This window comes from Oratosquilla oratoria, chromosome 21, assembly GCF_046742065.1.
Source record: "Oratosquilla oratoria isolate Oo_2021 chromosome 21, ASM4674206v1, whole genome shotgun sequence".
Classification (NCBI taxonomy): domain Eukaryota; kingdom Metazoa; phylum Arthropoda; class Malacostraca; order Stomatopoda; family Squillidae; genus Oratosquilla; species Oratosquilla oratoria.
The window spans coordinates 25,245,802-25,260,253 of NC_134797.1; the positions used below are offsets into that span (position 1 = coordinate 25,245,802).

The 14,452-nt window shown below is 35.6% G+C and overlaps 1 protein-coding gene across 2 annotated transcripts in view; it reads left to right on the forward strand.

The window, feature by feature from the left end:
* LOC143036797 (hemolymph clottable protein-like) overlaps positions 1-14,452 on the forward strand; it is a 191,496-nt gene that overhangs the window by 102,046 nt on the left and 74,998 nt on the right. For both annotated transcript variants that reach the window (XM_076204540.1, XM_076204541.1), the window contains exons 20-21: positions 4,608-4,727; positions 12,147-12,256. In XM_076204540.1, the coding sequence (XP_076060655.1) occupies positions 4,608-4,727; positions 12,147-12,256 (230 nt within the window). The remainder of the gene's footprint in view (positions 1-4,607; positions 4,728-12,146; positions 12,257-14,452) is intronic.

Below are 14,452 nucleotides of genomic sequence, written 5' to 3' on the forward strand. Positions count from 1 at the left end.
TTTTAACTGTCTTTTTAATTCTTCTATTTCATTAGTTGAGTTTTTGTTTGCCTTCTCTAGTTCTTCCCATCTTTCAACCCTTTGGGCAATTTTTGACATTCTACCGAACCTAATCTACCAATTTTCAGTCATTTGTTCAAGTTTTTCCTCTAGTCTTGCCAGTCGGGGGAGGTTGGTATCCGCCGCCCCCCCCTCATTGAATCCATGGAAATTATTATCCTCACCTTCTATTATGCTGCTGTTATCTATGTTTCTAATCTTTACATTTTTGTTAGTCCCTTCATCGTCACTAAATTGATCTGGCCTGGACCAAGTCCTCTCCTTCCACATTTCCTTCCATTTCCCTCAGTAATCCCTCCCCTTCTCCTTTTTCCTCACTTTCCCACTACACCACGAGCAATCCCCTTCCCTGTAAATACAATAGGTACTTCCTTTGCATTGAGATCCACGAAAATTTCACTTTTTCTTCAGGACGTCAATCCTCGCTGTCTGTTCGACGAAAGCGTATTTACCTAGTTGTACCTAGTTGTATTTTACGGGAAGGGGAGCTATGCTCGTGGGGTCCCGCCTTCATATCTCATTTTATCTAAACTATTTTTAAATTCATGTATTGTTTTTGCACACACCACTTTCTCATCTAACTTGTTCCAACTGTCTATTACTCTGTGAGGAAAGCTGTTCTTTTTCAAATCTCTTCTATAGCTGTCTTTTTTTATTTTCTTTCCATGTCCCCTTGTATTTTTGTCATCCCATTTTATCAGATTCTCTCTATCAGTAATTTCTATGCCTTTCATGATTCTGTAAATAGCTATCAAATCTCCTCTCTCTCTTCTTTGCTCTAGTGTCTGTAGTTTAAGTTTTGCTAGTCTCTCTTCATATGATAGTTTTGAGAGTATAGGTGCCAATTTTGTAATTGCTCTTTGTATTCTTTCAAGTTTTTTTATACATTTTTTTGTACTTGGTGACCATATCATTCCTGCATATTCCAATCTTGGTCTTATCAGGGTGATTAGAATTTTCTTCACCATTTCTTCATCCAGGTATGTAAATGCAACTTTGATTGTTCTTATCAAATTATAGGTTTCTCCAAAAATCTTATTTATATGTTTCTCAGGTGACATATTATTCATAACAATGACTCCCAGGTCCTTCTCATTTTCTACTTTTTTTATTCCTTCTTCTCCCAATTTATATGATCCTGTTATTCTGTGTTTACTTTTTCCAAATTCCATTATACTACACTTTTTTGTATTGAACTCCATCTCCCACTTCCTACTCCATTCCTGTACTTTATTCAGATCTCTCTGTAGTGATTCACAATCTTCTTCCGTGTTCACTTTTTCAATAGTTTTGCATCATCTGCAAAGAAGCTCATATAGCTTTCAATTCCTTCATCCATATCATTAATATATATAGCAAACATTATTGGGGCCAGAACTGTTCCTTGTGGAACACCGCTTATTACTTCATCCCATTTTGAGTGTTGGTCTCTTATCACTACTCTCATTTTTCTTTCTTGCAAAAAGTCTTCCATCCAATTTAGCAGTTTGCCCTGTATTCCTCCTTCAGTTTCTAATTTCCTAAGTAACTTCTTATGTGGTACTTTGTCAAAAGCTTTTTTAAGGTCTAGAAATGCACAATCAGCCCATCCATCTCTTTCTTGTATTATATCTATTAACCTTGAGTAGAAACATATTAAATTGGTAATGCATGATTGTCCTTGTCTGAATCCAAATTACCTTGGATTTAGCATGTTGTTTTTTTCTAAATATTTTACCCATCTATTTTTGACAATTCTTTCACAAATTTTTGCTATTGTACTTGTTAGAGAGACTGGCCTATAGTTGGTAGGGTCTTCTTTATTTCCCCGTTTATATATAGGTACTATATTTGCTTTTTTCCAATCTTCTGGAACTTTATCTTCTTTCAAGGAACTGTTTATTATGCTATGTATTATGGCTGCCAGTTCATTCCTGCATTCTTTCAAAATCCAGTTTGCTATTTCATCTGGTCCATGCGATTTCATTCTTTGTTACTTCTATTTCTTTCATAGGGGGGACTTTCTCTTTCCATTCGATCTCATCAGGTTGTATGTTCTCCCTTGTAAGCACTGATTTAAAATGTTTGTTCATAATTTCCGCCATTTCAATTTCCTCTGTGTATTCAACTCCTCCTTGTCTTAATTTCTCCAAATCTTGTTTGTTTTTCAGTTTGTTGTTTACAAATCTGTAGAATAGTTTTGGTTGATCTTTACATTTTTCTATGACATCTTTTTCATATTTTCTCTTTTCCTCTCTGCACGCTTGTACATATTCATTTCTATAACAAGTATATATTTACCATTTTTCTGGTATTTTGTTTTTCTTCCATTTGGCCCAAGCTTTGTCTCTTTTGTCTTTTATCTCCCTACAACTTTTATTGTACCAGCACTTTACATATTCTTTTTCTTGTTTTTGTCTTGGGACATATTTTTCTACTCCTTTTTTATAGATTTTTGTTAAAATATTTCATTTCTCTTCTACTGTTGTATCTTCTTTGTGTATTCTTTCCCAGTTTTCATTTTGGAAGAATTCTCTTATTTTATCAAAATTTGTTTTTTCATACATCAATCTTCCGTTTCTATATTGTTAATTTCTTTTCATGTATTTTATCTCATTAAGTTCTAGTTCTATCAATATGTGGTCACTTTTGCTTATTGGTGCCTGGTATTCTATCTTTTCCACTATTTTAGGTTCTGATGTGATTATTAGGTCTAGTCTTGATGGTTCTTCTTCATTTCTATACCTAGTGCTCTCTTGGATCCATTGTGTCATTGTGTGGTCAATAATCATTTCAAGTAGAACACTTCCCCATGAGTCTTCTCCACCCTTTACGGTCATCTCTTCCCAGCATATTTCTTTGCAATTATAGTCGCCCATCATAACTATTCTTCCTCCATCTTCCATTATCTTGTTTAGTGTTATTCTTGTGTCTTCTAACATGCTTTTATGTTCATTCTCTTCCCACGAGGCTGTTTTTGGGGGCACGTAGTTTATTACAAACTTTCTGCTCTTCTTATCTCTATCTTCTACTTCTATCATAATCATCTCTACTCTATTCTTCCCATATGTGACACTCTTCACATTCATATCCTTCTTAGTCAGGAACATAACTCCACCCCCTTGTTTTTTCTCTGTTTCTAATCCAAGAATTATATGCATTGTGTCCTATGCTGTTGGGTGGTAGTGGACCTTTTAATTTTGTCTCAACAATTCCCATTATGTCCGGATCTTTTTCTTTCAGATATTTGTTCAGTTCATTCAGTCCTGTTATTAATCCATCTATATATGTGTAAGATACTTTTAACTTTCTGTTATTTCCATTGTATTCTCTGTTTCTTTTGTGTTTCTCTCTGTTATTTTCCATTTCTTCAATTTCATATTCACTACTCTCCAGTAGAATTCTTGTTTTTCTGTCTCCGTTCTGGTCTCGTTTTTTTCCTTAGCTTCATGTCTTTTCCTTATTTCCTGCTCTCTTTCCTCTTTATTCATTTCCCTTTTTATCCATACCTTTTTATATTGTTCACTTGTTGCCAGTTTCCCTGTTTTGGATAAGATATTCTCTGCTGTCATTTGTGACCTGAATTTAATCTTAATTGGTCTGGTCTTGTCTGTACTATATTTTCTGAGTGTGAATTTCTCTTCGATTTGTTTCATTATTTCTGGCTCATCTTCCTGAACTAATTCTAGTAAATTTCTTACTTTTTTATTTTCCTCTTTGATTCTTGTGGTTCTATCTGGGTTATGTTTCTCTTCCATTCCTAATATAATTATACATTTCTTTTTGTCTGCTAAGTCTCTTACAATATTCTCCTTCTGTCTCATCACTTTGATAACTGAGTCTTCAGTTTGTTCTCTCATTTGCTGTTTAACTATATCAGAAAATGCAACTTTACTATTTTCTTGTATCTTCCTCCACCCCTCTGCCTCTTTTGCTATTGTTTTTTTATTGTCTTTATTGTTCTTTTTTAATTCTTCATTCTCCTCTTTTACTTCTCTTAACTGTCTTTTTAGATCTTCTATTTCATCAGTTAAGTTTTTGTTCGCCTTCTCTAATTGTTCCAATCTTTCAACTTTTTCAGCAATTTTTGACATTTTGCCAAACCTAACCTCTATTCTAGTTTTGCTATTCGGGGGAGGTTGGTATCCGCCGCCCCTTCATTAAATCCTTGGAAATTATCCTCACCTTCCATTGTATTACTCTTATCTATGTTTCTAATCTTTACATTTTTGTTAGACATTTCGTCGTCACTCAACTGGTCGGAGGGCCGTCTTTTGTTTACATGTCGTCTGCCTGCCTGGACCAAGTCCTCTCCTTCCTCATTTCCTTCCATTTCCCTCAGTAATCCCTCCCCTTCTCCTTTTCCCCACTTTCCCACTACACCACGAGCAATTTCCCCCCACCCTGTAAATACAATAGGTACTTCCTTTGCTTTGGGATCCTCGAAATTTCACTTTTTCTTCAGAACGTCCTCTACGCCGTCCGTTCAGTGAAGTGGGTGTGTGTGTGGTTTCCTCTTGATATGAGTATTAAATAGGAGGATATGACAAGTATCTCTTGTCACTCAGGTATCCCTTGGAACACGGTTTAACCAGCCCTTCACTGTGCGGGCTCCCTTCATAACCCCTTCACCCATGTCGGAGTTAAAGGACTTCAGGATTATTCACAACCGTAGAAAACCCTTCAAGGTTAGTAGCACTTATGTGTGGTCTGATATTTTTTCCTTCACAGGTGGGGTGATTTCTTTGCTAAGGGTTCTGATTCTGACTTATTTCTTTTGAAATATTGACAGTTTGTACTGTAACTAAAAATTAAGTTATGATTGCTATATTACCTGTAGGTCCTTTCTCCTTTTTGGACAATGAAAAGCTACTCTTGCAAACTAGGTAGGATCAAATAAGAAGTACTACATTTAAAACAGGGATTTTGTATGAAGTAATCAAGAAGAAAATCAAGAATATCCAGGTCTTCTGATGGAGAAATTTACACCAGCTGGTAAAATATTTATAGAGGCATTTATTGTTAGATGAACACTTTAAGTTGTGAAGAGGGATCTACAGCTGATTGAAATCACCTGATGGTAGTTTTAAGAAATAACCAATGTCATAAAACACAGGAAACAGGCTTTGCTGTGCATAGTGGTTGGCTATATATAAATACATACCCACACACACAATCGTCAGATTGACGGCGTGGATTGGAACTCCGGAAAATACTCAATTTTCGTGGATTTCAACTACGAGGAAGTACCTTTTTGTATTAGTAGGGAAGGGGAAAGCTCATGGTGTAGTAGAAAGGTGATGAAAGGGGAGAAGAGGAGGGGTTACTGAGGGAAATGGAAGGAAATGAGGAGGGAGACGAACAGGCTTCCCCGTGACAACAGAAAAAATATAAACAAGAGGTCTGCTGATGACACAGGGGAAATGGAAAATACTCAGTAAAAGCTATATGGTAAGAAATATAGATAAGAACAACACAATGGATAGTGAAAATAATAATTTCTATGGATTTAATGACAGGGGGATATCAATCTCCCCCGATTAGCAAGTCAAGAAGAAAAACTAGAGAAAATGACCGAACATTGGGAGAGAAGGTTTGGTCGACCTTACATGGATAGCGCAGAGAGTTGATAAATTGGAAGAGCTAAAGAAGGAGAACCAAACCCTAACTAAAGAAATAGAATTAAAAAGACAGTTAAAAGAAGTAAAAGATGAGAATGAGGAATTAAAGACGAATAATAAAGAGAATTAAGAGTCCATTGTAAAAGAAGTACAGGGTTGGAAAAAGTCCAAGAGAATAACAAAATTGTATTTAAGGATATAGCGGCACAACAGATGAAAGATCAAACTATAGACACAATTATTAAAGTGATGAGGGAAGAAGAGAATATAGTGAGAGACTTAGTGGAAATGTATAATTATATTGGGGATGGAAGAGAAATATAATACAAATTGGACTACAAGAATAAAGGAGGAGAAGGAGAAAGTAAATAAGATATTGGAAGTAGTTCAAGATGGAACAGAAACAGGGAAAGAAAAAGAAGAAATATATAGACTAGGAAAATACAATACAGATAAGACCAGACCAATTAAGATCAATTTCAGGTCACAAACAACAGCAGAGAATATCTTAGCAAAAACAGGGAAACTAGTGGACAGTGAACAATTTAAACAGATATGGATAAAAAGATAAATTGATAAAGAGGAAAGAGAGGATGAGAAAGCAAAAAGACAAGTAGCTAAGGAAAAAAACGAGAAAAGAACAGAGACAGAAAAAGAGAAATTCCATTGGAGAGTAGTGAGTATGAAAGTGAGAAAATGGTACATAACAGAGAAAAATGGAAGGGGAACAGAAAACACGATAGAAGTAGCAGAAAACTGAAAATTTCTTACACAAATATAGATGGATTAATAACAGGCTTGGACGAACTGAATGATTACCTGAAAGAAAAAGAACCAGACATAATGGGAATTGTGGAGACAAAACTGAAAGGTCCACTACCACCCAACAGTGTAGGACATGGTGTATATAATTGTTGGATTAGAAACAGAGAGGTAAAACAAGGGGGTGGAGTTATGTTCCTGACTAAAAAGGATATAAATGTGAGGAATGTCACATATGGAAAAAATAGAGTAGAGATGATTATGATGGAAATGGAAGACAGAGATAGGAAGAGCAGAAAGTGTGTAATAAATCATGTGCCTCCTAAAACAGCCTCATGGGAGGAGAGTGAACATAAAAGTATGTTAGAAGACACAAGGATAACATTATATAAGATCATGGAAGTTGGAGGAAGAATAGTTATAATGGGTGACTTTAATTGTAAAGAAGTCTGCTGGGAAGAGATGACAGTAAAGGGTGGAGACAACTCATGGGGAAATGTACTACTTGATACGATTATTAACCATACAATGACGCAATGGATTCAAGAGAACACAGGTATAGAAATGAGGAAGAACCATCAAGACTAGACCTACTAATCACATCAGAACCTGAAATAGTGGAAAAGATTAAATATTAGACACCAATAAGTGAAAATCCACATATTGGTTGAAATGGAACTAAATGAGGAGAAATATATAAAAAGAAATGAACAATATAGAAAAGGAAGAATAATGTATGAAAAAACAAATTTTGATAAAATAAGAGAATTCTTTCAAAAAGAAAACTGGGAAAAAATATACAAAGAGGAAACAACAGTGGAAAAGAAATGGAGTATTTTGACAAAAATTTATAAAGGAGTGGAAAAGTATGTTCCAAGACAAAAGCAAGAAAAAGAATATGTAAAGTTTTGGTACAACAAAAGTTGTAGGGAGTTAAAAGACAAAAGAGATAAAGCTTGGACAAAATGGAAAAATACAAAAGGCCTGAAAAATAGAAAATATATACTAGTTATAGAAATGAATATGTACAAGTGTGCAGAGAAGAAAAAAGAAAATACAAAAAATATATCATAGAAAAATGTAATGATAAACCAAAACCATTTTACAGATTTGTAAATAACAAAGTGAAAAACAAACAAGATTTAGAGAAACTACAACAAGGAGAAGTTGAATACACAGAGGAAATAGAAATGGCAGAAATTATGAACAAGCATTTTAAATCAGTGTGATATCGAATGGGAGGAGAAAGTCCTCCCTATGAAAGAAATAAAAGTAACACAGAATGAAATAATGAAACACATAAGTAATCTTGATGTCAGAAAATCACATGGACCAGATGAAATAGCAAAATTATCAAAAGTAGATGGATAAGGCATTTAGAAAAAACAACGTACTAATTCCAAGACAATTTGGATTCAGAAAAGGATGATCATGTGTCACAAACTTAATACGTTTCTATTCAAGGCTAATAGATATAATACAAGAAAGAGATGGATGGGCTGATTGTGCATTTCTAGACCTGAAAAAAGCTTTTGATAAGGTGCCACATAAGAAGTTGCTTAAGAAATTAGAAACTACAGGAGTAATACAGGGCAAACTACTAAAATGGATGGAAGACTTTTTGCAAGAAAGAAAAATGAGAGTGGTGATAAGAGACAAACACTTTAATTGGGATGAAGTGATAAGTATTGTTCTTCAAGGAACAGTTCTGGCCCCAATAATGTTTGCTATATATATTAATGATATGGATGAAGGAATTGAAAGTTATATGAGCTTCTTTGTGGATGATGCATTATTCTAAGGAAAGGAATTGAACCCTTAAGATGAAACCAAGATCACAAATGGTAGTGGAATACATATTTGAATAAGTAGGAAAGTTGGAAAGGATTGAACATTACAATAAGATATGGATAAAAATAGAAATGAGTATTGAGGAATTAGAAAAAGAGAAGGCATTAGGAGATGAAGCTAAGGAAAAAAATGCAAAGAGAACGGAGAACGAAAGCAAGGAATTCTATTGGAGGGTAATCAACATGAGACTGAGAAAATAGTACATCAGAATGGGTGAAGCAAAAACAGAAATAAGATGGCGAAAGAAAAAATCAAAAGTGGCCCATACTAACATTGATGGATTAATTTCAGGACTGAATGAATGATTACCTGTCTGAAGAAAAAACAGACATAATGGGAATTGTGGAGACTAAATTAAGGGGTTCAATACCACCCATCAGTGTTGGACAAGGGCTATACACAATTACTGGATTAAAAACAGAAACAAGAAACAGGGAGGATAAATCATGTTCTTGGCCAAGAAAAACTTGAATGTGACAAAAATTGTGGAGGGCAAAAGCAATACAGAACTGATCATGATAAAAGTCAAAGACAAAGACATGAAAAGTAGAAAGTTTATGGTGACCTATGTGCCCCTAAAAACAAGTGCTTAGAAAGAGAATGAACATATGAAAATGCTAGAAGATACAAGGCATGCAATAAATGAGATACTAATGGGCAGAGGTAACCTGGTAATTATGGGGGACTTTAACAGCAGAGAAATTTGTTTGAAGGACATGACGGTGAAAGGTGGAGAAGAATCGTGGGGTAATGTATTACTGGCCATGACCATGGAATATACAATGACACAGTGGGTCAGTGAAAACACCAGATACAGAAATAATGAAGAGCCAGCAAGACTGGATTTAATATTCACAACAGAACCTGAAATTGTGGATGACCATGTACTTATTGAGACTGAACTAAAGGAAGAAATATTAATGGAGAGAAATGAAAAGCATAGGAAAGGAAGATTGATGTACGATAAAATGGATTTTGGAAAATTAAAGAAATTCTTTCAGAATGCAAGAGTGTACATTAAATGCTGGTACAACAGAAAATGCAGTGCGGCAAAAGATAGAAGAAAAAGAGCTTGGAAAAGATGGAGAAAAGATAAAAAAATAAAACTGGAAAATGGCAAATATATATAAACTATAGAAATAAGTATGTAAAAGTGCAATGAGAGGAAAAAAGGAACTATGAAAAAGACAATATAGAAAAATGCAAGGAGCAATCCAAACTATCCTACAGATATGCGAATGGTAAACTTAAATATAAACAAGAAATGGTGAAACTACACCAAAAGAACATAGAATTCACAGAAGATCTAAAAATTGCCAAAGTCATGAATAATTACTTCAAGTCTGTTTTCACCAGAAAGCACAATATTGGGATGAAGGAATTGAAAGGCGATTTCCCCCATGAGCGAAATAAAAATAACACAAAAAGAAATAATGGAATGTTTATCAAACCTTGACGTTAGGAAATCACATGGCCTGGACGGAAATGCAAATTGGATTCTAAAAGAATGCAAAGAAGAACTAATGGATAAAATCTATAACATAATAAGTTGCTCACTTAAAGAAGGAAAAATACCAAAAGACTGGAAAAATTACAACATTATACCAATTTATAAAGGAGGAAACAAGGAAGAACCAACTAACTATAGACCGGTCTCACTAACAATAACTATAGCCAAAATTTGTGAGAAAATTATCAAGAATAGATGGGTAAAACACCTGGAAGAAAATAATATAATAAACCCAAGAAATTTTGGGTTCAGACAGGAAAGATCATGTACCACAAACTTAATGTTTTTACTCAAGACTAGATATAGTGCAAGAAAGGGATGGATGGGCTAATTGTGCTTTCTTGAACTTACAAAAAGCTTTTGACAAGGTACCACATAAAAATTATGTTAAAAAATTGGAACATATAGCAGTGATACAAGGCAACCTCCTAAAATGGATGGAGGACTTCATGAATGGTAGAAAGATGAGAGTAGTAGTCAGAGAAAAATATTCAGGTTGGAAGTTGATTAGTGGAGTTCTGCAAGGATCTGTATTGGCTCCAATAATGCTTGCTATTTATGTGAATGACATGGATGATAATGTGGAATGTTACATGAGCTTCTTTGCAGACGATGCTAAATTATTAAGGAAAGTAAAAACTGAAACGGAGTGTGAATCACTACAGTAAGACCTGAATAAGGTTTGGAAGTGGAGTCAGAAATGGGAAGCAGACCTCAATATTAAGAGGTGTAGCATAATGGAGTTTGGAAAAAGTAAAAATAGAATATCAGGACAATATGAAACTGGAACTAAGAAGGTAAAGAAAGTGGGATCTGAAAAAGATATGGGAGTAATTCTCTCAAACAACTTGTCCTCTGATAAACAAATAAACAAAATTGTCGGAGAATCCTATAACTTGCTAAGATCAACAAAAGTGGCATTTACATATTTGGAGGAAGAAATTATAAAAAGAATATTAGTCACACTGATAAGACCTAGATGATATTATGGTCACCCAGTACCAAAAAGAATATAAAGAAAATTGAAAGAATCCAGATAGCAACCACAAAAATGGCTTCAGCACTTTCAAACTTGTAATATGAGGAGAGACTGGCTAAATTGGAGTTACCGACTCTGGAGCAAAGAAGAGAGAGAGGCGACCTACTGACCATCTATAGAATCATGAAAGGCACAGAAATACTTGATAGAGAGGACTTGTTAAATTGGGACAAGGGAAACACAAGAGGATACGGAAAGAAACTCAAAAACATAGTTATAGAAGAGATCTGAAGAAGAAAAGTTTTCCACATAGAGTGGTGGACACTTGGAACAAACTGGACGAAAAAATAGTGTGTGCAAAAACCATTCATGAGTTGAGCAAACTAGACACTGCAAGATACAAAGGCAGGACACCATGAGCGTAGCTCCCCTTCCCATAAAATACAGCTAGGTAAAAATGGAGGAGACAAAGGGGACACCTACAAAATTCATGGCTGGGGCAAGCCGATCAAACACATAGACTTTATATCATACTTTATTTTGGTGCATACATGTTGGATCCATCCATAGGTGAAATGAAAATAAAGTAGGAATGGTGGTTCATAGGGCACTAATGGACTATATAGTGGTATTATTAGGAAGGAAAGGAAGAGTTCTGTATGTTCATGCTTTGAGAGGACACAGTGGCTGAGTATCAGATAATTTTTGGCAGACAGGAAATTGAAATTTTTGGCAGAGAGGAAATTGAGAGTGGAGGAGGAGGAGGAAAAGGATATAAAGTAGAGAGGTTTTGTGAGTAAACAAATTGAATGAGATGGAAAAGGATGAAGAGTACCAGGAGAAGCTAAGGTAAGTATGGGAGGTGGTGAGGGAAAGAGGGGTGTTAGGAAGTGACAAGGCATGCAGAGTTGGTATGTGGGGCAAGGAGGATGGGAAGGATTAGAGGAAAGGGTAATGAATGGTGAGATGTAGAGGTGAAGATGGTAGGGAAATATATGAAAGGAAAAGAAAAACTAGAGGTGAAGCAAAATGTAAGCTAAGGGGGAGAAAATGGAGACAATATATAAAATGGGGTAGGATTATGACATTTTGGAAACAATAAAAGACATTTGGGAAAAACATTAAAAGAATGAGGAGGGAAAGGGTGTCAGATAAAGGAAACATTCAAACGAGTATATGGACAGATGTTAATAGAAATGAAGGCAGTAAAGAGAAGATGGGTCGTATATTTCAGAGAGCTGTTGAATGGGAACAAGAAGAAAAAGCCTCTGGTGTGTAGGTAGATAGTATTCTCCAGGTGGTACCTAGACCTAACTTGCTTGTTTAATTAAGTTCCATTATATCCCTTTATGCTCCATGATATTTTTCACCTCAACCCTGACAGGATCACATCAACTTGGGCAAGAAGTACACAGGTATGGCCCTCGATCACAAGTGGGAGGGTGACGTTGTGTCACCCTTTAACCATCCATCACTCATTAAGCTATTCTCTAAGTGAGTATCAGTTTTTCATAGTTTGGAATGAGAAAAACCTTTAGGCTGTGACATCTTCCTTTAGTGTGGAAATTTTGCCTTTGGATGGTCAGATATGAGATGTAATCTATTCATCCTTGTGGTTCACTCATTTTGGTGAATATAAAGGATTACAAAGGAAGAGTATGCTGACCATAGACCCTTTAGTCCATAACTAGGTCAGATGCAGAAAAAAGTAGATAAATGAATAAAATAAACAGATAAGGATAAATAATAAACAGAAAATAACAATGATTTATGATAAATAATGAATACATAGGAATAAACAAATAAATAAAATAGAATAAGATAAATGCCAGGCATTACAACATATTACTTAGGTGCTTATCTAAATGAATCTTAAAACTTTGAACAGTATTACATTGCACTGCCTCTGTAGGAAGTTTATTCCATTCATTTACTACATGGTTGAAGTTGTTTCTACCCTCTCCCAAATTAAATCTACTTCCTGACAGTTTAAGACCATTATTTCTTGTTTTATTTGCATTCATTGTGAAAATTTCATCACTTCTGATGTTGTCAATTTCCTTTAGAATCTTAAAAGCCTGTATCAAATCACCCCTGAGTCTACACTTTTTTTTAGGGAAAATGAGTTCATATGTTTTAGCTGATTTTCATATGATTTAATTCTGATATTTGGAATCAGTTTTGTGGCCCACTGTTGTACTTTTTCCAGTCTGTCAATGTCTTTAATGAGACTCGGTGACCATACAGAAACAGAGTACTCCAAATGTGGACATACTAACAATTTATATAGCTTGTTAATGACAGATGGACTTTTAAAATCAAAAGATTAGTCAACCAGTCCTAGAATCTTATTTGCCTTCTCAATGACAGAAATACAGTGCTTAGATGAATTGCAATCATCACGTATAGTTACATTAAGATCCTTTTCACTATACACTTATGTTAATGAATTTCCAAATAACTTGTAATCATAAATATTGCTATTTCTACCTGTATGCATAACTTTACATTTACATTAGTCACTTTTCAGACCAGTGCTGTCTAGTTTTTAGTTTCCAGATGTCACAGAATTCTAGATTCTTTATAATTTCCAAATATTTTCTTTTGTTTATTTTGTGTATTTGATCAAGATTGTTAGTCCAATTACTAACATCATTTCTTTAGTTATGTAATGTTTAAGGATGTCCAAGGTGGACCATGCAGGAGTGATATTCCATTACGATTCCCCTTTCTTTCACACTTTTTCTCTTTGTATACTGTACTTAATAATCTAATCCCCATCTCTTTGTACATATATACATATATCAATGGCTTTTTCCCCATTACAAGGGAGGTAGCCAAAAAACAAAGGCATAAAAACCACTCCCACCCATTCCATCCCTAACATATTCCACTCCCTTCCACCCTCTTCCCTCCCTCTTATCTTGGCAGCTCCTGGCTAACCGTTCATCCCTGCATCTCCTGCACTTCCCTGGATCAGAAGCAGTGTCACAAGACAAAGCACATCCACAGCAAGGCCACTTCATTAAATTGGCAACCCCCCTCCCCATCCCCTCATGCAGAAAAGATGGGGAGAAACACCTTTGGGCTGCATCAATTTATTTCTCACACATACTCCCTCACCCCCCATTCACCACCCACTCCCACTCATGCATCACAGCATCATCCATACACAACCATTCTCCATTCACCACTATCTTCTATCCTCTCCTGTCCTTCCTCAACAGACATTCCCCTTTTTCCCAATGCCCCTTTTACCCCATCCATCCATCTCATCCTAGGTTGACCCCTCATGTTCACTCCTTCCACCTCTGCCTTCCATACCTCTTTTACAAGTCTTCCTTCACTCATTCTTTCAATGTGTCCAAACCATCCCAATACTCTTTTATCAACCCTATCTTCCAACTCCCTTTCCAGGTCCTGGAGCCGATCCCCAAGAGGAGCTACAACTGCCTTGGGGAGTACCACAATCCTTTTTATCAACATGCAATATTACATTTTTTCTGCACCGAGGGGTGATTTTCCGGCGATCACCCCTCTTCTACTTTTAGCCGGTGATGTAGAGAGCAATCCTGGGCCCACCACAAAATACACATACCCAACAGGCTCTAAACCCATTACTTCGAGCAGACAGACAGTGCAATATGTGCTCAGTTCAGTGCAATATGTGCAAAAACTGGGCCCACCTCA